General features: G+C 30.9%; 1 protein-coding gene across 4 annotated transcripts in view; it reads right to left on the minus strand.

Annotated features, from left to right (window-relative positions):
- The window catches only part of LOC127117720 (uncharacterized), a 55164-nt gene that overhangs the window by 17472 nt on the left and 9736 nt on the right, over positions 1-27956 (minus strand). Inside the window, exons 1-9 of one of the 4 annotated variants that reach the window (XM_051047817.1) lie at positions 23404-23661; positions 22200-22271; positions 21498-21587; positions 21319-21361; positions 21096-21202; positions 20565-20660; positions 20283-20473; positions 20116-20185; positions 18872-18947 (exon numbers count right to left, since the gene is read on the minus strand). In XM_051047817.1, the coding sequence (XP_050903774.1) occupies positions 18872-18947; positions 20116-20185; positions 20283-20473; positions 20565-20660; positions 21096-21202; positions 21319-21361; positions 21498-21587; positions 22200-22271; positions 23404-23580 (922 nt within the window). In that variant the 5' untranslated portion in view covers positions 23581-23661. Of the gene's footprint in view, positions 1-18667; positions 18948-20115; positions 20186-20282; positions 20474-20564; positions 20661-21095; positions 21203-21318; positions 21362-21497; positions 21588-22199; positions 22272-23403; positions 23662-27956 lie in introns of those variants that run through there. The other 3 variants (XM_051047816.1, XM_051047820.1, XM_051047819.1) reach the window with 3 other exon arrangements.

A 27956-nucleotide genomic window follows, 5' to 3' on the forward strand; every position in this document is an offset into this window, starting at 1 on the left:
GAGTTTCATGTTGGCCAGATGGTATTGCTTTTTAATTCAAGGTTAAAGTTGTTTCCGGGTAAATTGAAGTCCAAATGGTCTGGACCATTTGTTGTCAAAGAAGTACGGAATTATGGTGCCATTGTGATAGAGGACCCAAAGTCGCAAGAAAGCTGGACTGTCAATGGGCAAAGACTGAAGGTCTATCATAGCGGTGACATAACCCGTGATGTGTGTGTCCTTTCATTATCTGGATCAAGTTAATTGAGGTACCGTCGAGCTCTTAACGACGTTAAACAAAGCGCTGGTTGGGAGGCAACCCAACGTTGTTTGTGTGCAATTTAAATTTCTCTGTTGTGTGATTCTTAGCTCTGATTGAAGTTTTAAAAATTTTTTTGAAGTTCTGTTTTTTGCAGTTCGCGCCGCGACCTCCTGTTCGCGCCGCGAACTGATTGAATAAATTTGAGTGCTTTCTGTTTTTTGCAGTTCGCGCCGCGACCCCCTGTTCGCGCCGCGAACTGAATGAAAAAATTTTAATTGGTTCTGTTTTCTGCAGTTCGCGCCGCGACCCCCTGTTCGCGCCGCGAACTTTGCGTGACAGAATTCATTTAAATACTGTTTAGGTCAATTCAGTTTCATTTCAAACTTCCTCTTTTCAAACCCTTTTGCCGCGCCTTCATCCCAACCCCCAAATTCCACCATTTCTCAACGTTTTTCAGTATTTCACTCTTCCAATCTTCTTCTTTCTGCAAGTGTAGAGATTCTAAAGGTATGTAATCTTCATTTCCTCTTTTCCAATCCCTTTTTGGGGTTTTTCAATTTAGGGTTGGTTAGAGATGTATTTTTCTGTGAATGCTGTTTGGAATTGCTATGCTTGTGTGAAATAGAATAGGATTAGGTTAGGGTTATGCATTTTGATTGTTTGGGTATGTTAAATCCCTCTTTGGTGAAACCCTAGAAAGCAATGGGGGATTTCCTGAAATCGCAGGGTTCGCGCCGCGAACCTCCCTTCGCGCCGCGAACTGTGAATTCCAGCAGCCATTTTCTTTTTGATTATTGACTAATGCTGTAATGTTTGTTTTGTGGTTGTGCTGGTTTTGATTGCAGATGTCTAAGAGAACTAAGACCACAGCACCTCCTCAGGCCCGTGCGCCCCGAAGGTTCATCAGTGAGGAGCACGAAGCACGCTTTGAGAGTCTTGTCAAGAGGACTATTCTACCGGAAAGGTTTATCCGCCTGGCTCCAACTGGAGTGTATCACAAAGTGGTTGAGGTTTTCGAGCAAAGAAAATGGATGAAGTTGTGTGAGCCGGAAGCCGCAATCAACTACGACCTTGTCCGAGAATTCTACGCGAATGCGATGCATCGTGAGGAAGGTACGACCTTCATTCACCAGTCCAGGGTAAGGGGAAAGATTGTGTCATTTGGAAGGGATGACATCAATTCTTATCTAGGTCATCCCTTAACTCTTGGAGAGGGGGAGAGTTGTGAGTACAATACCATGGTAGCAGCTGACAGATGGAACCTGGAAGCAGTCAATGCCACCCTTTGTCTCAGAGGAAAATCTTTTGAAGTGAATGACCAAGGGCACCCGAAATTGTGGAAGAGGGAAAATTTCAATTTGGAAGCTAGAGCTTTGTTGGTGCTACTGTTAACCAATATCAGACCAAGAAGCCACACCACCACAATCCCTATGGATGTCGGGTGTCTCTTGTACTGCATCATGATCGGGAAGACGGTGGATGTTGCAGCCCTCATTTCATGCGAGATGAGAAAGATTGTGTTAAGTGGAACAAATTTCGGGGGCAAAGCTGGGGTGCTAGCTTATCCAGGACTCATCATGGGATTGTGCCGTAGGGCCAATGTTCACATTCCTGAGGAAGTGCACTACTCGATCACCAGTGTGATCAGTGACGCTTATTTGAACAGGTTTCTGCAGAACCCGAATGAGAAGACTGATGCATCTGGTACTTCTTCCTCTCGGTCCCGAGCCAGGTCCCGTTCTCAACCTCAACCTCAGAGTACCCCAGGTTTTGATCAGATGGCTTTTGCCAACTACTGCTGTGAGAACTTTGAGGCCTCCAGGAGGTCTCAATCATTTCTTTTTGATGCCATGCAGCAGCAGTTCCAGAACACGTTTCTGGCACCAGAGGCCCGTACTTTTCCATCGCAAGCTGACTATGCAGCTTATGCTAATTGGCCTGTGGGCAGGCCAAATTTTATGGGGGGTGCAGGAGGTAGTGCTGACCCAAATGAGGAGATGGAAGATGTTCTCGGAGGTGTAGGTGGTGATGAAGAGGAAGAGAATTGAATTTGTGGAGTTTTGAAGAGAATTGTTTGTTTGAATTTCGTTTGACTAATTCTGTTTTTGTTTTGGGAATTTTGTAATGTACTTTTTGGTGGCTCTAGTTCACCGTGACTTTATCTTAGCACTTTAATTTTTCTTTAGTTTTTTTTTTAATTGCATGAGTACTTTGTGAAATTTAAGTGTGTTTTTAATCAAATTGGTTTACCAACAGCTCTAGTTAATTGTTCTTACGCTTAAGTCAAGCCTAAAGCAACCAAGAGTTGTTCGCAAAGAAAGAAGCATAGGATACTTCGAGTGGTGATGATAAGAATTAGTGTCGGCAATTTCAAGGTACACTTTATCGCTTTCTAGACTTAACATGAGTAGGTTGATGTTGTGTGCAAATTCCATTTCATAAATTCATTGAAGTATATGTCAGTTTTGAATCAAAATAGGACTTAACCATTTGTGAGGAAACTTTCCATTGTGCACTAAAAAAAAGCGGGAAACCGAGCATTATTTTGACTCATTCTTATCATGCTAAATCATGCATCAATCTAATGTTGTGTGAAATTTTTGAAAATGATAGAGGCAATTTTTGTGAGAAAAACCACTTGACCAAAAAGCTTAAATCAACGAACCTTGTGAGGAGTAATCCTTAGTTAACCCCCTTTGAGCTTGTTAGGATTCATTTGATTGATCATTGTAAAATCAATTGAAAATTGTGGAATAAATGAATCCTAATTTCTTTCGTATCAGTTGAAACCTCAAACCGAGTTGTTTGCAAAAATTTTGCCTTTTGCTTATTCTTAAGTAGGGAGCATTATTGAATAAATCGGTTGTGGAATCTAAAGTTGGGGAGAGTAAAGTGAAGAGTTGATAGGGAACTTGGAATAGTGAGTTTCTTTGGAAGGGTAAGAATATGAAAAGAAACAAGAAAAAGAAATCACCCTTGAAACCATAGAGCATATAAAAAAAAAAAAAAAAAAAAAAAAAAAAATTATATGCTCATGGTTGTGTGGATTTGAAAAGAAAAGATAGGAACCAAGGAAAAGGAAATTGGTAGAGTTGAATCTTTGGGAATGCTCCCTTAGGATAGGCAACCTTTTTGAATTCTCTTAATCATATCCTTTCTTGCAACCTAAGCCAAATTACAACCTTTGAAAGACCTCTTGATTCTCATTTTTCACATGATTTGGTACTTGTTGTGATAGCCGCATGATTCGATTTGTTGTTGATTTAACTGCTTGGATGAGTGAAAGTAACCCTTCATGTTATTCATCAACATTGATGTGTGCGTAAGTTTGATTCAATTTTGACATGTATAGCTTTGAGATACTTGGAATGATTTTTGCACTTTACCATTTCCCTTATTCATGTTTGTCTAGAATTGAGAGAGGTGAATTGAGAAGAGGCCAAACACTTTTGAACCATTTGAATGTCCTTGATAAATGCTTGTTTAAATCTTTTGTGTCATGATCTTGGTTGTGAGGGTGGAAACTTTTGTTTAGGGACAAACAAAATGCTAAGTTGGGGAGAGTTGTTAGGGACCAATTTGTACTACTTTTTATACCTTTTTATTGGTCCCTTTTACCAAGTTTTGATGTAATTACACACTTTTATCTTCATTAATTTGTATAAATGCAATTAGGTTTAATTTATTTTGTTTTGAATAGTTATTTCACATTTTTTGTTAGTTGTGTAGAATTTTGGATAAGCAAGACCTTGGTTTCAACATGGCATTTTGGAGGAAGCTTGCCAAACAAGGAAGCTGGGAAAGCTACAGTTCGCGCCGCGAACTCCCTTCGCGCCGCGAAGGCTGCGAATCCAGCAAGCTGACCAAGGGTCAAATGTGCTGCTGTGCAGAAAAAGTAATTGCCATTTTGATGTCTGCCTGGAAAGTGCTTTTCTGCTGCTGATGACAATGTCCAAATGGGGAAATGTCAACCTTTTTGGTAGAGACAAAAAAGTTTAACCTAGGGTATTGAGACATTATTCCATGGATTCACACATTGTGCTGTAGAGCTTTTGTAATAGAGAAAAACCAGAGTTTTCTTCTAAATCTTTCTGCTTTGTAACAATGGTGATGAGGAGCTAAACTCCCTTTTGTCAAGATTGGAGGTAGTAGCTATTCTCATCTATCTATGTATTCACTTTGATTTATATATGAGATAAAGATTGTTGATGTATTGGAACTGTTTTTGCTTTACTTTGAAAACCAGATTTGAGTAGTTGTCGAGAGAGATTACTCGAGTTTAGACATAAAACAGATTTTCAAGTAATGAATAAGTTGTAGAGATAGATTTATTCATTACTATTCTTGGATATTGAACATTCAAGGTTACTATATTGATAGTTAGGTGGAGAGATCGTCTAAGGATCAATATAGTAACTATCACGATATCATTTAGACATAAATGACTTTGAGAGGATATTTGAACATCATCAATAATCTTGAATCTAATTATGTATCATAGGGAATCATAGATATTTGAAATAGTGAACTCCAATCTTGCCAAGCTTTTATATTTATCTAAAACCACTTAAAAGTTTATGTTAAAATTGATTAACAAGATATTTTTCCAAACAAAACAAACCTGTTACTTTCTAAACTTAAAACATTTGAATTATCGAACGGCGGTAATATCACCTAATCTCTGTGGATACGATACAAAAATATTTGCCAAAGATATACTCTTTCAACAATAACATGAGAAGACGGTATTCATTCGTACGACGCTTATGTGGAGGTCGTGAACGAATTGTTGCCATGATTGAGAATGAGACGCATTGTATGGAACATGTCATGTTATTATTTGTGTATTGTGAGGAATGAAGTCACCTGTTATTAAACACATTAAAAAATATTGATTATCACTTCAAAATAAAATACTTAAGAAATTATTAAAATATACTATCAAATAAATTAAAGAAATTTTCTTACTAAAACAATTATGTTAAATCCTTATTATAATGTGTATTATATATATATATATATATATATATATATATATATATATATATATATATATATTATATATATATATATATATATATATATATATATATATATATATATATATAGAGAGAGAGAGAGAGAGAGAGAGAGAGAGAGTATCCATTGATAGAAAGTTTGTTCATTAGTTCTTTTTTTTAAAATCGAAAGGTCTATATTTATGTATTCAACTTTGATATTTTTTAGGCTTCTGAATTTTTTTATTTCATAAATATAAGTTATTTCCTTTTTTAATATTGAATACAATTTGTTTGCATTTTTTTTGAATTTATCTGTATCTCCCCCCCCTCTCCCTCTCTCTCTTTTTTCTTTTCATTTTCGATATCAAAATATTCAATTTATATTATAATTTATTAAGTTTATGTTTTTAAACAAAATCATAAATTAAAAAATATTATTTATATATAAATTTAAAAATCTTATTTATATAAAGACATAAATATAAATAAAAATATAAAAAGAGGGAATTCTGCAACATAATATTAAAACCTACTTTACTGAAATAACACCTCCTAATGGAGCTACCATTGTGATATGTATAATAATAAAACAAACTATTGCTTTAACAAATTATAATATTCTAACAATATTTTTAAAACATTTCAAAAATATATTCATCTATAAATTATTGACTATTATTATAATAATAATAGTAATAATAATAATAATATTAATAATAATAATAATATTAATATTAATATTAAGAATATATATATATATATATATATATATATATATATATATATATATATATATATATATATAGATATATATAGATATATATGTATATATGTATATATATATATATATACATATAATTAAAATGTTGTACTTTTACGAATGATTTATTCAAAATCTCTATGGAAATAGCCATTAGGGAATTTATCATAATAATAATAATAAAAATAATAATAATAATAATAATAATAATAATAATAATTATTATTATTATAATAATAATAATAATAATAATAATAATAATAATAATAATAATATTTAGGGGATAGAATCAAAGTAGTAGTAAATATTTTTTTATGCATTATCATATGCTTTATTGAGATAATTATAATATACCAAAAGAATGATTTTTAATTAACTTTTTTTGAAAGTTGTTAGTTTAAAATACTATTCTTTGTATAAATTACTAATTCATTTTAAATGTTGGCATACTTAGTCCTTAGGTCCCTTAACTTTAAGCGAAGTTTCATGTTGGTCACCTAACTAAAAAATGTTACGTATTGGTACCTTAACATCTCTTCCGTTAAAGTATTTTATTTGTTCCATTAGTTAGGGTGAGAAAACATTAAGTATGGCTGAGGTGGCATGTCGGGTATGCAACCATTCAAGTTAAGACTCAACTGTTGTGTTATAAACCATTTAGGGTTTGTGTTTTTCAAATCTTCATCTTCCTCCTTCATTTTTCAGTATTCATACATCCATCTTCTATCTTCCATCGTGCATTAATTTGTTCATACATCCATCTTCCATCTTCCATCTTCCATCTTCCGTCGTGCATTTGTATTCCTCCATCTTCCATCAGTGCTTCAATATCTAAGAAGCAAGCAGTTTCTCAATCACAAGCTTTGGTACATCTAAATCCATGCTTCGTAGAAACAAGATAATTGAGTGTTTTTTCCAAGATGATAGTGTTCTTCATACTGTTACTAATGTGAGCAATGTCAACTATGAGAAAAAAGTTTGGGATTGTAGAAATTACAGAAATCACATGGACAAGGGGTGTAATTTCTTCAAGTGGTTACGCGATGAATTTGTTGATGAAAGGGATTTGTAGCTTGAAATACAAAATAAGAAAATTAACAAATTGAAGAATGAGGTTATCTAGACTAAAAGATGCTTGAAAATGTCCATTATGGTTGGGATATTTAGCTTAGGGTTGAACCTTGTGTTTGTAACAAAGTATTTCAATTAGGATTAGGGTAATTTAGTGTTTTGTTTTTACAATATGATTGTAATCTTCTGTTTATTTAATGAAGAACATTAATGTCTATTTTACCAAAGTGTTGTGTTTGTACATTATTCATCTGTTTTAACACTGATACGTAACTCGTATAAAAGTTGGAACAAAATATAACTTGTTATAATGCATATCTATAACATTCCAAAAAGTGATACAAAAAGGTATTATAATCCATTGTCATTAAGTCATTATAAGGAATATCAATAACATTACATAAAGGGATTACAAGCCATTGTCAATAAGCCATTATAAGGCACTAAAATAACATTACAAAAAACCATTGTCAATAAGCCATTATAAGGCACTAAAATAACATTACAAAAAGGCATTATAACGCATAACAGACATCACAATAAACATCATGGTTAACTTGAAATAGGCTTCCCACCCTTTTGAAGTTTTCTTTTTCTTTTTGGGTGGTGGCTAACATGAAACTGTTGGTTGTGGTGGCTGACTTTAAATTGTTGGTTGTGGTGGTTGACTTGAAATTATTGCTTGTGGTTCTTGAGTTAAGGCTCCTTCTTTTACCTGAGGTTGAGGTACCACTGGTTGTGGCAGTTTACATGTGACTTTATTGTGACCTTCCTTGTGGAAACGACTGCAATTGATTCCATGGTTTGCCCTTTTCAAATGTGTCTCATCCCTCACCATTTCTCCAGCTTCTTTATTCCTCTTTTTCTTGGGCCTTCCAGGTTGTCATGCTATGAAACATGATGAGTAATATATAAATGACATTCCCCAGTCATTACTGCAATTGTTTGCATCCTCTTAGTTCCTTTGTCATCCTCTAACAACACAATATCACAAGCATTCATTTCATCGTAATACCAAAGTTTATCTACAGTTGGAAATGTGTGTTACTTCGCATCCATCTCAAGACAGGAAATCCATTACACTTACTTGTGACCATAATGCTACTATCATATACTTCTCTTAATACCAAGGTATAACTTCCTCCACTCCACTACATACTCTAGAAATCCTCGTTGCGAACAATCATCAACTACAAGCCTATAACTTTGTCTTAATGAATCTTAATGGCCCCATTGTACCTTTATCTAAAATGAACCCCATTACAACGGTTGTATTACAACATCCACACTACTTCCACACTCGGTGTTCACTTGTCTTCCTATGGTAATTCTCTCAGTTCCAATTACAAAACCATTCTACTAGAATTCCTTAAATCAAACTTATTTGCTCTTCTCCTCAACCAGATCTCATACAACCAAAACTCACTGGAGCTTCCATTACTATATAATGTGCGTTATCTCTCTCCAACACCAACTCTTGTAATTGATCCTTAGGTAACTCAACATTCCATAATGGTCTCTTACTAACACTGAACCACTGCTGAGCTATTCCAAATCCGATCTCCCATCTAAGACTGAACATACTTGGTTTATCTTCTAACCTCCATTTGGTCCATACATGTTTCACTTGGAATAGGCAGCCATGTCCTCGAGTCTCTCCTTACACTTCACCACTACCTTAGGCTCCCAACAAAACTGAACGTCCTTATCCCTCAAGTCCTTAACCACTTGCAAGATACAGTTCCAAATATATATATATATACTCCATGAAGTACTCTCGTTCTTCCAAAATATTTTAGTGGCCTTAGAAACTGAAACACTGATACACTACCTCACTTCCAGACCTTATGACATATGCGTAACATAACCATCCTTTCTCCTTTACCATACGGAATTACTCAGAATACTTATTCCATATCAGTGAGTATATCTTACTCCACTAGCAATTCACACCTTTCTCAAAGCTCTGACAATTCATCCAATAGAGATCCTCAACTTCTCAACTATGTTAACACCGCAGAATCACTTGAATGATACACTACTCTTCAATTCCATAATACCCAAATCACAACTCCTCTGAAACTTCATCTGGGCTACCTAGTTATCCTTACTTTCTAACTCTTGGCTTGAGCCTCCTCTCAAAGCACAAGTTCAACCCACACTTCGGAGTCCTCGTGGTCGCTCAACCATGATCCTACCTACCATGCACATAGCATTAGGTTGATCAGGCCTAATACTACATACAGTGATATTAAGAATCATGTTGGCTAAACACACATATGAGGCATGAATAGATTTACTTATGATGTTTCAAGGCTAGGTCAAGAATCGACCTGCTCTGATACCAACTGTAACAACCCGTATAATATATATCTAGAATAATATCATACAAGTGTTAATAATTGGTACTGATCCAACATAAGTGCCTAATGGCATCAATATATATACATGTCTAAACTAAAAACATCAATGGAACATGTCATACAATAATGCCTAAACAATAAAAATCTAAGAACTATGTGCAATATCTTCATTGCACACAACTCCACAGCGGAAGATCATGATAAACAGCATCCCTTGAAACATCCATAACAGCTTCTCATAGATTCAACCTGTAAGGATTACCTGAAAAATAACAATAATGATGGGATGAGATAATAATCTCAGTGAGTTCTCCTATCCTATGGGTGCACTCGGCTCTACAGGGTATTCTAATCAATATTCAACTCATATCCAACTCAAGTCAACAAGGGAACGAAGACTTGAGCGATGAGGCAGCTATCTCACAATTGTATGTCAACATGCATTTGAGTTCTCATAACTCAACCTCGATCATTATTCATATCACGACGCATCAATTCCCGAACGGACTTACGTCTAAGCCAGACCCGGTTCATGCATGCTCGTATGATTCGACTTTCGCGGTGGATATCGGGTCCTTTATGAGGCTTAATCCCCAGTTCAAGCGACCGTCACCCGTATGGGACTCTAACCCACCTAGGGTATCTTTCACCGTATGTGACTCTAACCCACCTAGGTGTCCATCTTTCCCCCATGTCCGCCATGGTTGGGGCTCAAATCCAATTGAGGCTCGAATCATTGGTCCCACATCCCAATGCTTACTCATCTAAGCATACCAATAGAGATGTGTACCACCATAGAAAACACACATTCTGAATACATGATCGGTTCCACAAATCATCGGTTCCACGAACCATAAAAAAATTCATCAATCATAGGTGACTTCATTCACCACAATACACAACAATAACATGGCATGTTCCATACAATGCGTCTCATTCTCAATCATGGCAACGATTCATCCACGACCTCCACATAAGCGTCGTACGAATGAATACCATATTCTCATACATGTATCACACTGTTCCATAACCTAGATTATATTTCTAAGTTATTAATCAAGTTATTCTCCTAGGTTTCCTCACTCATCTTTGTAAGATTTTTAATCATGTAATTTCACAATCAAACATATCAACAATGTTTAACAGTCATCATAATATAATTCATAGCATTTATAAATCACATAGCATTTTATAACATGGAACAATAATAATAGCCCTTTACGTTATCTTTCTAACGCATCCGTCCGTGTCCAAAATGGAGTTATAACCCTCAATTAATTCATTAATCTATCTTAATCAAGATTTAGGTTAACATATATTCATTGCATAAGTATTCAATAACAACATCTTTGCCCTAGTGGTAAGGCTTGTACAATTACAACGAGGTTCCGGGTTCAAGCCCCATTGGTAACATATTTTAATTCATCAAATAATTAATTCATGTTAATAGATTGATCAAATGAATCAATCGATTCAATGTGAACTTCTCTAAAAAAATTTACAGGACTAATCGATTTTCAAACTTCTTCAAAAATTCATCTTTTAACCACTCCTTTTTCCCATTTCAACCACACCAATCCATACCAAAACATACACCATCATGAATCCATGCCAAAACACATAACAATCATACAACATAACATAACATCAAGAACATCATGAAGCAACATCAACATGTCAATATCAACAACCATAACCATAAGGCATCAACACCATGATACACCAAGACAACATGCGAAGGTTAGGGATCAAGACATACAAGCATGTATGAGTAAGAACAACAACAAGCTCATCATGGATTCATCAAGTTCATGATTATGCATTACACACAAAACCTAACCCCCAAATTTATAAAGTTTCTTCCCCCAAATGCTATACTAGCAAAGAACTCACCTTGGAGATGAAGATGGTGAAATAAATGTGAAGTTGGTGATGAAGATGAGATGATGGTGGTGAATGTTTCCATGGCTTTCTCTTCTTCTTCCTTCGTTCATTTTCTTCTCTCCTTCCTCTTTCTCTTTCCTCTTTCTCTTTCTTCTTACCTTCTCTTTCTTTTCTTTTTCCTTTCTGATATCTCTCACTCTCTCTTACCTACTTCTTCTTATCCTTTTCTTCTTCTCTTTCTTTCTAACCACACAAAATACATATATAATATTTATAATATCAAGTAGTAATAAAAATATCCCAATTGATATTTTATCTTCCAGTACCAATTGACCAATTATTAATGTTACCAAAAATGTCCTCTCTGGTACTTATTAATATTGATCTGTCTCTTTTATTAATAATTAATCTCTTCAGAGTTCACTGGTTACTCTATTGGTCCCAATTGACAACATTTAGAGCACATAGGAGCTCAAATTGTTACAACTAACAAAAGATATAGTACACAGGAACTCAATTGATCTCAACTGACAACTAATTGAGCATTTAAGGGAATATGAGATATTACATTAGGGGTGGCATGTATAATTTATGGGATGTCATGTTTTCCTAAGTTTTGATGCTAGATAGAACAAACTCTTGATTGTATATGAACTAGGTCTACTTTGAGATGAGGTTAAATGAATAACATTTTTGTTTTCAAAAAAAAGTTTTGAGAAACAGTGAGACATTGTTTGGTGTACCCGACACAATCCCTTACCATTTACATAACCCTATTAAACCATGAAGATGAAATCACCTAAAATAAACAAGTCGATAGTTGATTACACATGTGTTCCTCATAAAGCACAAAATAGGTGGATGAATATTCACCAATGACTTTCTTATTAAAACATATCAATTTTATAGTGAAATTTATCAATAATTTTTCAAGAGATGATATATAAATTATATCAAAGAGTCAAAGATTACAATTTATTTTAACATCTTAACATCAACTTGAACATTCAAGGGGTCAAAAGAACCACACACATATAAATTTATTAGAACAACCAAGGAATATGTTTAAATTCAAAGTGATTATTACATTTTAATGCATAACCAATTATTGATTTGGTTCATATTTTCAAGTAGAAATATAATTTGGTCATAAAATTCTGGTGTTGCGAACCCAATAACCATAACAAGACATATCATTTTCAAAACAATGATGTTTATACAACATTATTAACTTAGTCTCCACCTGGTACTAATGGGACCTGATTCACCCCTACATTTTCATAGAAATGCTACACCAACCTCCATGTTGTTGGATCTTCCTGAAAGCATTAAGCATTAAAACAATCATGAAGTTCTATATTAGAAAGCTATGAAATATGGACTCTGACATGGATACTAGGACACGACACGATACATATACTCTGACATCGATAATGTTAAAAATATAGGATACAACATCACTACATATATTATAGTATTTGAGCTTCATTGAAATTTGTTAGTTTAAAATACTATTCTTATTATTAATTATTAATTTATTTTAAATGTAGGTATAATTAGTCCTTAGGTCCCTTAACTTTAAGCGAAATTTTATGTTGGTGCCCTAACTTTATCAATAGTGTTATCGCTATTAGAGAAAATGCAATGGGGATGTCTTTTCATGGGAGATTTATGTACAGTTATTTAGAATGGTTCTTTAGAGTATCTCACACTCATATCATCCCACATACTCAACCTACAGATGATGATGGAGGACTTTCAGATGACGTGTCACCGCCTTAACCCGTTATAACTAACAAGAAGTACCTTCATGTGGTAACACTTCTTTTAGATAACCTAACGAATATGATAAACCTAGATGATGAGATCTATGCAGGGTTATCTCGGATAACACACATTGCCTGTGGTGGACCAACATAGATTTTATTTGTTGTTTATTAGTTATATTTGCTGATATTATTTTGGGTTTCTACTCAAATATTTGTATATTATGGATATTTATAAAATTGTTTAGGGGTGGCATGTATAATTTATGGGATGTCATGTAAAGTTTCCTAAGTTTTGATGCTAGATAGAACAAACTCCTGATGGTATATGAACTAGGTCTACTTTGACATGGGTTTAAATGAATAACATTTTTGTTTTAAAAAAAAGTTTTGAGAAAAAGTGAGACATTGCTTAATGTACCCGACACAATCCCTTACCATTTATATATCCCTATCAAACCATGAAGATGAAATCACCTAAAATAAACAAGTGGAGAGTTGATTATACATGTGTGCCTCATAAAGCACAATATAGGTGGATGAATATTCACCAATCACTTTCTGGATAAAAATATTAATTTTGTACTGAAATTTATCAATAATTATTCAATAGATGATATATAAATTATATCAAAGAGTCAAAGATTACAATTTATTTTAACATCTTACCATCAACTTGAACATTCAAGGGGTCAAAAGAACCAGACACATATAAATTTATTAGAACAACCAAGAAATATGTTTAAATTCAAAGTGATTATTACATTTTAATGCATAAACAATTATTGACTTGATTCATGTTTTCAAGTAGAAAGATAATTTGGTTATAAAGTTCTGGTGTTCCAAACCCAAAAAAACATAACAAGACATATCATTTTCAAAACAATGATGTTTCAACAACACTATTAACTCATTCTCCACCTGGTACTAATGGAACCTGATTCATCCCTATATTTTCATACAAATGCTCCATCAACCTCCAAGTTGTTGGATCTTTCTGAAAGCATTAAGCATTAAAACAATCGTGAAATTCTATACTAGATAGCTATGAAATATGAACTCTGACACGTATACTAGGACACGACACAATACAGGTACTCTGACATCGATAATGTTAAAAATATAGGATACACCATCACTACATATATTATAGTATTTGACCTTCATTGACCCATGTATTATTAAAAGAGTTAAAAAAATTCTAATCAAGATTAACATCTATAATTTTTCATTGATAACTTTACTTCAATAAATAATTAACCATTTTATACGTGTGTCAGATTTTTCCATAAAAAAGATGTAAGATGCATGGAATCAAAGAAAAAAATAATATTGTTTGAAATAATAGTCTGAATTATTTGACTTTTCTGCTTCTTATTTGAATTGTCAGACATATGTTGTATGTGTATCATACAAGTGTTGGACATCAAGGCATGTCGGACATCGATTAAAAGAATGCCTAAAAAAAAATAAACCTATCTTTTAAGACATTTGTTTGAGTTTTCCGACACTTGATTGACTCTTCCTGTATATATGGTATGAGTGTCAAATAAGTGTAAGACCCATGACACTCATGCTACTAAAGGTGTTTGTGTTTGATAGCTAGCATGTGGTGGCTGACTTGAAATAGTTGGTTGTGGTGGCTGACTTGAAATTATTGCTTGTGGTTCTTGAGTTAAGGCTCCTTCTGCTACCTGAGTTGGTGGTACCACTGGTTGTGGCAGTTTACAGGTGGCCTTATTGTGATCTTTCTTGTTGAAACGACTACAATTGATTCCATGGTTTGCCCTTTTCAAATGTGTCTCATCCCTCACCATTTCTCTAGCTTCTTTATTCCTCTTTTTCTTGGGCCTTCCAGGTTGTCATGCTATGAAACATGATAAGTAACATATAAATGACATTCCCCAATCATTACTGCAATTGTTTGCATCCTCTTAGTTCCTTTGTCATCCTCTAACAACACAATATCACAAGCATTGATTTCATCGTAATACCAAAGTTTATCTACAGTTGGATAACCTAAATCTTTTAACATATCTAAAGATTAAAAGTACATCCAATAATCTGGATCAACACCCAAATAGTCTCTAACCCTTGATACCCAGACTTTGTGAAGTTAGCAAACTCCCTAACAAACTCACCAGAATGATGAACAACACATTTAAACATCTTCTCCATTACCTGTTCAACCTACATAAGATAGAAGAAGTACTAAAGAAGATGGCTAAAAAAAGTTCACATTTTAGTAGGTTACAAGTGAGAAACTATATCTTAGTCGTAATTAAAGAAACGTTGCTACCGTCATCCATGGCGTTTGTCTATGGAGCAAGATGATGTTATCTTCTTCAATGCAGTTTGTCCTATTCAGAGAGACGTATTCATTTTCGCTAACCTTTGAACTTCATACGTTTCTTATTTAACTTCAATGATTTACATCATGACCTTTTTAAACCATTTTCTAGGAATATTAAAATTCCACATCATATGTAAAGAGTCCATCCTGGCATTTTTTAAATTTTTTTTCAATCAAACTAATGGAAATGACCAAATATTTTAACGGAAGTGAAGTTAAATGACCATTATGTAACACTTTTTTCTTAAGGGACCATAGCGAAACATTGCATAAAGTTAAGAGACTAAATGATGCATTAAGCCTTAAGCGTATAACTGTTTTAATTTAAAAAAATTAAAAAAATGTTTATATAGAAAGATTCCTAAATGTTGTTTATTAAGATATTTATGCTACACATAAATAATAAAATTATTAAAAATTATCTTTTATTTAATCCAAAATAAAGTTATAAAATTAATTTTGTCATTATTAATATTAATTTACTACTATTATTTTAAGTTTTATAATTATTATTATTGTATTATTAGTACTTATTATTATTATTATTATTATTATTATTATTATTATTATTATTATATTATTATTAGTAGTAGTATTACTGTTATTATATTATTATTATTATTATTATTATTATTATTAATATTATTAATATTATTATTATTATTACTATTAATATTATTAATATTATTATTATTATTATAGTCAATAATTTGTTGATGAATATATTTTTGAAAAGTTTTAAAAATAGTGGTAGAATATTATAATTTGTTAAAACAATAGTGTTTTTTTATTATTATACATATCACAATGGTAGCCCTATTGGGAGGTGTTATTTAAGTAAAGTGGGTGTAAAAAGCTTGTATGGATTTTAATATTCTGTTGCGAATCCTCTTATTTTTATTTTTATTTATATTTATGTATTAATATAAATATTGATGCAACACTCTATCTACGAGGATACTGTTAGGTTATACATGTTGCATCTTGTAGAATGTACTATTTTAGAAGGTAAGTCTCATGCATACATCGATGCCATATACATATCTCTGGTTAGTGACTTTGATCATTTCGATTAGGCATGGGATTGTGTTGCTTCAATAGTATTATATAGTGCAATTGGGAAGGATATTATCTATGAGACGAGACAACTTTCTGGTCATATGAGTCTATTTTAGGTATAATATTTATTATGTTTTTTTTGTTTTGTTCTTATTTATAAAAGACATTTAATTTATATAATTTGCATTTGGTGTGTAATGTTGGATATATGAGCATTCACTATCCATTTGTGGCGCGATCATGGTCCCATCACTGTTGGCTTCCTGCCTGCAACCGAATTAGGGTCCGAAAATTCTCATTCAAGGGGTCTTCTGGAGTACAGGAGGAGGATTGATGCTCTGGCCGCCTATAATTCCATATGGATAACTTATGTAGACCAAAAAGTGCATTGGGAGTTTGATGACAATGCCATTTTTTGGGTTATTTTCAATGGGAGAGTTTGGAGTATATATATTTACATGAGATGTGTCTATGCCAGTTTGGGTATCCTCAGGGAATCCCTAGCCCAATCCTTATTATGCTATTTGGAGGCATTGATGGATGGTTTAGGTCTAACATTATCAATAGTGTTATCACTATTAGTGAAAATGCAAAGGGGATGTCTTTTCATCGGAGATTTATGGACGGTTATTTAGAGCGGTACTTTAGAGTACCCCACCCTCATATCGTCCCAAATAGTCAACCTACAAATGATGATGGAGGACTTTCAGATGATGTGACATCGCCTTAACCCGATATAACTGACAAGAAGTACCTGCAGGTGGTAAGACTTCTTTTAGATAACCTCACGGGTATGATAAACCTAGATGGTGATATCTATGCAGGGTTATCTCAGATAACACACATTGCATATGGTGGACCAACATAGATTTTATTTGTTGTTTATTATTTATATTTGCTGATATAATTTTGGGTTTCTACTCAAACATTTGTATATTATTGATATTTATCTTAACATTCATTAGATGAAAATTAGCATTACATTATTGTTGGGAAAAAAAATTTAACATGAACATTGCTTAACATAACTTAACAAATAAATAATATGAAAAAAACATAAAACATTACTAGATGATTTAGGATATTTCAACATCTTAATAATTCCGAACCCACCTTGATTGGACCCTTTGTTTCGTATCGGTGATTTATGCTCCATATAACTTTAAATCTTCATCGATCTTCAACTCAAAGTTGTTGAACTTCATCTTTCATTCGTTATCAATAGATGGTGCAAGAGATTATCTAGTTTCTCTTTCAGAACATCAAAAAGTGTGTTCTATGTGAGCCTAAATTCTAAAAGATGTTTCACATTATTGAAGTACACAAACGTGAGATAACAAAATTGAGACATAATGGGATATTTTTGTTAACAACATAGGACATATTTATACAAGTTTTAAATCATTACAGACCACACAAAGTTGTCGGTGCAATCATAATCCTATAAAAGAGTGGGAAAAATTTCAATCGTTTAAAAATAACACTATCAGATTTTCCAGCGGGGTCGGAAAATATTTCGTCTACCTATTTTTTTGAAAAAATCGATAACTTATAATTTACATTGGATTTTTTCAAAAATGCCGATAAAAATACATATCGTACTTTTTATATGAGCTATCGCGTTTTTTTGTGATTAAGAGAAATTTTGAATAATATGACTGGTGAAAAAAATGAGAGAAATATTTTTGATATTATAAAATTGTTTAAGGGTGGCATGTATAATTTATGGGATGTCATGTAAAACTTCATAAGTTTTGATGCTAGATAGAACAAACTCCTGATTGTATATGAACTAGGTCTACTTTGAGATGGGTTTAAATGAATAACATTTTTGTTTTCAAAAAAAGTTTTGAGAAAAAGTGATACATTATTTGGTGTACCCGACACAATCCCTTACCATTTACATATCCCTATATGAAGATGAAATCACCTAAAATAAACAAGTGGAGAGTTGATTACACATGTGTGCCTCATAAAGCACAAAATAGGTGGATGAATATTCACCAATGACTTTCTTATTAAAAAATATTAATTTTGTAGTGAAATTTATAATAATTTTTCAAGAGATGATATATAAATTAAATCAAAGAGTCAAAGATTAAAATTTATATTAACATCTTAGCATCAACTTGAACATTCAAGGGGTCAAAAGAACCACACACATATAAACTTATTAGAACAACCAAGAAATATATTTAAATTCAAAGTGATTATTACATTTTAATGCATAAACAATTATTGACTTGATTCATGTTTTCAAGTAGAAAGATAATTTGGTCATAAAGTTCTGGTGTTGCAAACCCAAAAAAACATAACAAGACATATCATTTTCAAAACAATGATGTTTCAATAACATTATTAACTCATTTTCCACCTGGTACTAATGGAACATGATTCATCCCTATGTTCTCATACAAATGCTCCACCAACCTCCAAGTTGTTGGATCTTCCTGAAATCATTAAACATTAAAACAATCGTCAAGTTCTATACTAGAAAGCTATGAAATATGGACTCTGACACGGATACTAGGACACGACACGATATAGATACACTGACAAGGATAATGTTGAAAATATAGGATACAACATCACTACATATATTATAGTATTTGACCTTCATTGACCCATGTATTATTAAAAGATTTAAAAAGATTCTGATCAAGATTAACATCTATAATTTTTCATTGATAACTTTACTTCAATAAATAATTAACCATTTTATACGTGTGTTAGATTTTTCCGAATTAAATATATAAGATGCATTAAATCAAAGAAAAAAATAATATTGTTTGAAACAGTAGTCTGAATTATTTGACTTTTCTGCTGATTATTTGAATTGTCAGACATATGTTGTATGTGTATCATACAAGTGTTGGACATCAAGGAATGTCGTACATCGATTCAAAAATGCCTAATAAAATAAAAACCTATTTTTTAAGACATTTGTTTGAGTTTTCCGACACTTGACTGACTCTTCTTGTATATATGGTATGAGTGTAAAATAAGTGTCAGACCCATGACACTCATGCTACTAGAGGTGTTTGTGCTTGTAGCTCGCATGTATTGTTCTTATAATTTAGGTTGATCTAACTCAAAGTTTACATAACTAGTCTGTAATATATAGATTTCCCTTCATTTATAAACAATTTAAGTCACATTTCATTGAATTTCAATCTCTTAACAAACTCTTAGGTGGCCCAATAGAAGTGTCTTAACAATAGGCGATCCAATAGATATTTTAGAATTAGACTCAACTTAACTCAATCCTTACAAGACTAGTTTGTGAGGTTTGAATATCACCCTTATAACACATGTTAACTATATCTCACTCAATTTGAGAATCTTAACAACTATAGTTTTTTATAAAGAGTGACACGTGTTCCGTTACATCAACTCAACTGCTAGTTTCAGTAACATTTGAGCACAAAGCACATGATTTAACTTACGAAGCTCCACTTATTTACTTTTAAAGAGTGAGATTATAATATTTAATCTAATAGGCAAAAAATAGTAGATCTCATAATATCAATTTATTACATATTATACCATATCATATCATGTGTTTCAAACAAGTTCAAAATCAAATTTGTACTTATTTAGGTAATAAGAAGTACTTACACGAAGGTAATTATTGAAAGTGTCATTTGTTAAAACATTTGGAAGACAACTTGTTAGTGCAATTCCAGCTCTGCATTAATATGAAAGAATTTTTATTAAAAAACTTAAAATAATGAAAAGGGCATACTCAATCAACATACTTAAGATGATGTTTCTTCCCAATTAACCTGTGATTATCTGATAGCCGAGAATAACATGAGATTATGAGCTTCAAAAGTCGAGGTGCATGTTGTTTCTCAATACTTTTCAACACCATGTCCAAAACACGTGCTACTGCAAAAAATCGTTCTACTGTAGCGCAGATATAAGCCAAGCCATCATCATCTTCCAAAACTTTTTGAATTATGAATGTTGCTACCTGCAAAAATATCCAAATTTGATATATTGGTAACACAAGTGCACGAAAGAAAAACATGTGAAACAAATTGGCTAAAAGTATAGATTCTAACCATTTTTGATACTTCTTTTCCAATTTTCATATTGCACAAACACAAAGGAATTATCTCGCTTGAAAGAAGGAAAGTTATCACTTCTTTAGTGCTAACCTAAAAATAACAAGTATACCAAAAGAAAAGTAATACAATTGACACTTCACAAATAAAAATAATGGTATACATGTGATTAAAGAATCAAGTTATATAATCATTAAAATTCATAACTTAGTTATGTTTGTGTTTGTGTTTAAGTTTTTTTCAAAAATATTTTATTAAAAAATAATTTTTATTGAGAAAGTAAATATGTTTATTAGATTTTAAAGAAAAGTATTTTAATATAAGAGATATAGAAGTATAATTTATATTGTGTAAGTTTTTTCAAATATATTATATATAGTTTTTAAGTTGTATGTTTTTTCAATCATAATTTATACTTTTATTAAAAGTCTTTAAAGGTTAATGCCCAAATTATTTATATTAAAGTAAATTTAAATAATTCAAATATAATATAACTTTACAAAAATAGAACTAATTCAAATATAATACCTTTACAAGTGCACCAATGACTCCAAGACTAGCAAGCCTCAAATGTTCAAATTGTGGCAACTTGTTTGTTGTTTGAAGAAAGGGATACAAATACAAAGGTATCTTAGCTGCATATCAATAAGAAATAGTAAGTATGAGTAATTAAAAGACTAATTCTATTTTTTAGTTAACATGTCCTTTATGAAATTCAGAATAGTTAAATGAATAAGAAAGTTGACATTACCCTCGATAAATAACATCTTTGTATCAGAGTGAGATGCCACACACTATAACAAAAATATTAGAGAAAAGTATTAGAGAAATTTATTTCATATATTTTGTGTGAGAAAATGGAATTTAAAATATAATATTTCTACATGCTAAACACAATATTCAAAAGTTGTCATGACAAACTTAGCTCACCTGAAATAGTGCAAGAACATTGCACACTCGAGTTGATTGTGCAGCAGTAAGATTTTCCATTGAAATATTAGGAAATATTGAAAGTATTTCCTGTAAAATAAGATATCACTATCAGTAAATACAAGACATCCAATAAACTTGTCATATCATCACGATTTAATTCTAATTCTTTTTTATAATCATATATATTTCGAGTGAATTGTAAAAATAAGAATATTATCTTTACATTAAAATGTAGAATTGAAAATATATAAACACAAATTGGTGAAATATTTATGTAATAGAAAGAAACAAATAGGGAGACACATAAATTTAAAATTATAAAAAATTAGAATATGATAATTGTTATAAAGGAGAGTAACATGGGAAAAGACAATAGTTAATAGTTTCATCCACTACCACTTTGTGTTATGCCAAATCTAAAATAACTATTGTTCCATCCACCGAGAAATGTAGCATGATAAAGTACAATGGTTGATATTTTCATCAACTACTACTTTGTGTTCCTCGAAACATAGAATAACTATTGTCAATCCACAAAAGTAAAACTCATATATAATTTTCTTTTGCCAAATCTTTTTTCGTAAAAAAATAGCAAGGTTCTAAAAAAATTTATAAACAAAGAAAAAAGGTTTCTAAAAGTAATAACACAAAGAAATCCAAAAAGAAAATAATATAGCAAGTTAGTTACATATAACACACCTGTAAAAGTATCACAATAGTGCCAAAGGAATTCCATAATAGGGGTGCAAGTTCTTTGAACAACCCAGTCCACTGAAATATTTGAAATTGAAAATATAAAACATGTGTCTTAATTGGACGAGTTCAAGAAACATTACATACAAACTAAATTGTAAAATAACAAATATCAAAATATAATAACACATGCTAATTTTCTCTTAAATAAATTTGATGCCGCCATCATTTTGTAAATGATTTAATTTATTACATAAGATCAATTAATATATTGAGTTTTTTATTGGTCGAAGTCACAACATGAGTCACTTGATTTCTATCTAACTACTGATATTGGTTGATTATATTGAAATGAGTTATTTTTTTCTTCATAGACTTTTTTTATCTCTCATATCACATAGTATCACTTTTAATGACAATATGTATATCTCTATTTTATTTCAATCATACTAAGCATTACACATTTATTTTCATTTTTTTATTTTTTTTCTTTCTTCAAATTTCTCTCTTAATTGCAAGGTTTTTCTTCCTATTGAAGTCATGCGACATGAAATAAACATTAATCAACTCATGACATAGAGAATGATACAATAGTTATCGAATAATCTACATTTAATATGCCAATTACTAGTGTAAATCTATAACATGCAAAAAGATCTCATTTCCATCTAAATAACAACAATTAAAATAAAAAATATAATGTATGTTTGTATGCGTCTCAAAATACACTAAATAATGGATATTTTGGCTCAACTATAACTATAATCACACCTCAATTGTGCAAAAGCACCAGATAAATATATTAAATTACAATAAAATGTTATTGTTTACTTAACATCAATTTACTTACATTAAAACTTTAACAACAACTTCAAATTATATTTTAAACATATTTATTTATTTTGAAATTAAAGAAAATCGTAAGTCATAATACACTGAATAATGAGGCTTTTTAATTCAACTATGACTAGAATGACCTAAATGATAAAGCTTCTTGAATTACCCAAATATCCAAAAATTACCTTAAAATTACCTAAATATGTGTCTAGATCTACAAAACGGGCCACATAAGAATCTAAATCTATCTTGATAGAGAAAATACATTCAGTTTCATACTAAACAACTCCTTTAATAATTGGATTACTCGTGATTTTATTAAAATATTATAAAAAGAAAAGAAAGAAAAAGAGAAAGATAGAATAGTATGAACCTTAGAGAGTACATGAAGAGCGTTTTCTCGGAGATCAGACATTTGAAGTTCAACAATAAGACGTTCCACATGCGCCATCCTTTGGACATTTTCACTAGTTTGAGTAGAAGCATTGAGAGGAGCTACGAAAGACTCATCGTTGTTGATTGAGAGCAAGCGAGAAGGAAAATTCGCCATCGATTAGATCTGAAAAAAATGGTGCAATAAGATATCAATTTTATCACTTTAGTTTGAATTTATGTATCAGTACATTGATAAAAATGAATGTTATATATATATATATATATATATATATATATATATATATATATATATATATATATATATATATATATATATATATATATATATATATATATATATAGATATATATATATATATATATATATATATATATATATATATATATATATATATATATATATATATATATATATATATATATATATATATATATATATATATATATATATATATATAAGATAAAAAGTTATTTTTTTATAAATTTCTTTTTATTAACTATTCATTATTTCTAGTGATTTTATTACTTTATTGAAATATTATTATTTATAATATTTATATTAATTTAATTATATAAACTAGATACTCTATTTAGAAAAAATATTGATAAAAAAGACTTAAAGTTATATATTATTTAGAATTTTATCTTTATTGATAATTTGTGAATTTTCATTAGTTTTAATCTCTATTAGTTCAAAATAAATACTTTGAATCTGTCGTAAAATATATATTGTTAAATTAATATTTTGAATCTGTAGTAAAATATATATTACTTCAAAATAAATAATTTGTGAATTTTCATTATTTACAAATTTAATTTAATATTTTGAATCTGTAGTAAAATATATATTACTTCAAAATAAAATACTTAAGAAATTGTTAAATTATACTTTCAAATAAATTAACGTAATTTTCTTACTAAAACAATTATGTTAAATTTTCTCTTTATAAGTAGATGAGGTAGCTCTAGTCATAGATATAAATTGATATTTAGGTTTCAATGTTTTTCAATAACATTTATTTGTATTTTTATATTAGTATCAATAAATTGTTGATATTTATAAATTTATAAATTATAATATATATATATATATATATATATATATATATATATATATATATATATATATATATATATATATATAGATAGAGAGAGAGAGAGAGAGAGAGAGAGAGAGAGAGAGAGAGAGAGAGAGAGAGAGAATCCATTGATACATATGTTTGTTCATTAGTTTTTTTTTAAATTGAAAGTTCCATATTTATGCATTCAACTTTGATTTTTTTTTATGCTTCTGAATTTTTTCATTTCATAAATATAAGTTATTTACTTTTTTATATTGAATACAATTTGTTTGAATTTTTATTTTTTAAGATTTGTCTAGATCTCTCCCCCTCTCCCTCTATGTTTTTTCTTTTGATTTTCGTTATCAAAATATTCAATTTATAATATAATCTTAACATGGTTATATTTATAAGTTTATGTTTTTAAACAAAATCATAATTTTAAAAATATTTTTGATTTATAAATTTAAAGAGCTTATTTATAGTAAGAAATAAATATAAATAAAAATATAAAAACTAAGAATTCTGCAACATAATATTAAAACCTATACAATCATTTTACACCCAGTTTACTCAAATAACACCTGTCAATGGAGCTTCCAATGTGATATGTATAATAATTAAAAAAATACTATTGTTTTCAAAACTTATAATATTTTACCACTGTTTTTAAAACATTTCAGAACTATATGCTTCAATAAATTGTAGACTATTATAATAATATATATATATATATATATATATATATATATATATATATATATATATATATATATATATATATATATATATATATATTAAAATGTTGTACTTTTATGAAGGATTTATTCGAAAATTCTATGGAAATAGCCATTAGGGAATTTATAATAAAAATAATAATAATAATAAACAATTTTGACAATAGTGAATATTCAAAATTAAATCTAAATAAAATGAAATATTTAGGGCATAGAATCAAAGTAGTAGTAAATATTAGTTTTATACATTACTATATGCTTCATTGAGATAATTATAATATACGAAAAAATGATTTTTAATTAACTTTTTTTGAAAGTTCTTAGTTTAAAATACTATTCTTTTTATTAATTATTAATTTATTTTAAATGTAGGCATAATTAGTCCTTAAGTCCCTTAACTTTAAGCGAAGTTTCATGTTGGTCCCCTAACATTATCAATAGTGTTATCGTTATTAGAAAAAATGCAATGGGGATGTCTTTTCATGGGAGATTTATGGACGGTTATTTAGAATGGTACTTTAGAGTATCTCCCACTCATATCATCCTCCGAGGTTGAGACTGAAAGGACCGTTTAAGTCATGGAAGCTAAGTCCGAGATACATAGGGCCATACCAGATTATGGAGAGGATTGGAGAAGTATCCTACAGATTAGTTTTACCACCTTCACAATTAGAAATGCATGATGTTTTTCATGTATCCCAACTCCGAAAGTTCATTCCAGATTCTCTTCAGCCTGTTCTTCCAGATTTGATAGAAGTGGAAGCAAATCTAACTTTCGAACCTCTAAAAAGTCGCATTACAGGGGGAGAAGTTAAGGTATTAAGGAATAAGGAGATTCCTCTTGTTAAGGTTCAGTGGGATGAATAACATCCGGGCGATGCTACCTAGGAACTGGAGTCAGAAATGCGAGAAGCTTACCCTCATCTGTTCTAGATAATATTTAAATTCGAGGACGAATTTTTATTTAAGGGTGGGGGTGGGGGGGGGGGGGGGGGAGGATGTAATACCCCGTATTTCCTTAAATACCTAAATTCCTATTAATTGAGGTCAATTGAGTTCCTATGTGCTCTAAAAGTTATCAATTGGGATAAATAGAGTAAATAATGAGATCAGGTTGACTTAATTAATATTAATTGGGAATGACCTTTTATTAATTGGGACATTTTGATAACACTAATAATGGGTCAATAGCTCTGGTAGAACAAATATTACAAGTGTAGTGCCACTTGAGATATTTGTTACTACCTGTAACCTTTTCTAACCACATGTTATTTGTGGTAAATGGTGGCCACATGTTATTATCTCTTACCAACTACCCACATGTGCCATTTTCATTTTTTTTCCTCTATGTATCAGTAAGAATAGAGAGAAAGAGAAAAGCTCAAGCGAAGAATGGAAAACAAGGCTAGTGGAAAAGAAGAAAAAGAAGAAGAAGAAGAAGAAGAAAAGATTGGAACTAACACCGTCATCTTCATCCTCATCTCATCTTCAACAACTTCTCCTCTTCAATTTCTTGAGGTAGGTTCTAGTTAGAAACCCTAGATTTCTAAAAGATTAGGGTTGTAGAATCATAGATAAATCATGAAAATCAATGCTACATGATGAGCATTTCTCTTGCTCTTGTTGATTTCCATGAACATGTGCTTTGATGTGTTCCTATGATTGTTGTGATTACATGATTTATTGTGGTTGTGGTTAAATGATTGGATGTGTTTATGACCTTGAAATCCTTGTGGTTATGAACTTGGAATTATTTTTATACATGTGTATATGAGCATGTAGTGAGATGGGTGTGTTGGAAGAAGGAGTGGTTCTTTGTTGGTAATGGATTGACAAAGGAAAAATGGTGTTCTATGAAGTGAAAATGTGGGTGGACCAATCGATTGATCCCTGCAACCAATCAATTGCACAACCCTTTTGTTTTGCAGAAGATGTGATTTTTACAGGACCAATCGATTGATAGTGTATTACAATTAATTGCACAAACTTTCTATTTATGAACAATGGAAAATTTTAGTGAGCCAATCGATTGATCCTCAACAAACTTTGAAAAACAGAAATGTGAGAGGAACCAATCGTTTGGGCCTCCTTAACCAATCGATTGACTTATGCTAAAAACTTCAAAATCTATTTCTTAAGTGTTTCTAAATGCATTCCTCCAACCATTAATCATTTCTGATGCTATGCTTATGTTGAATACATGCTAATGGTGAAAATTACATGATGAATCTAGTAAGTTAACCTAGGATTGGTATTAAGTCATGAGTGAGGTTTGTAACTTAGATAACATGAGAACACGGTATTCATTCGTATGACGCTTATGTGGAGGTCGTGAACGAATTGTTGTCATGATTGAGAATGAGACGCATTGTATGGAACATGCCATGTTATTATTTTTGTATTGTGGTAAATGAAGTCACCTGTTATTAAATACATTAAAAAATATTGATTATCACTTCAAAATAAATTAATTAAGAAATTATTCAAATATACTATCAAATAAATTAAAGAAATTTTCAAACTAAAACAATTATGTTAAATTTCCTTATTATAATGTGTATATATATATATATATATATATATATATATATATATATATAGAGAGAGAGAGAGAGAGAGAGAGAGAGAGAGAGAGAGAGAGAGAGAGTTAGATTCCATTGATACAAAGTTTGTTCATTAGTTCTTTTTTTTTTAAATCGAAAGGTCTATATTTATGCATTCAACTTTGATATT

This window comes from Lathyrus oleraceus, chromosome 2, assembly GCF_024323335.1.
Source record: "Lathyrus oleraceus cultivar Zhongwan6 chromosome 2, CAAS_Psat_ZW6_1.0, whole genome shotgun sequence".
Taxonomy (NCBI): domain Eukaryota; kingdom Viridiplantae; phylum Streptophyta; class Magnoliopsida; order Fabales; family Fabaceae; genus Lathyrus; species Lathyrus oleraceus.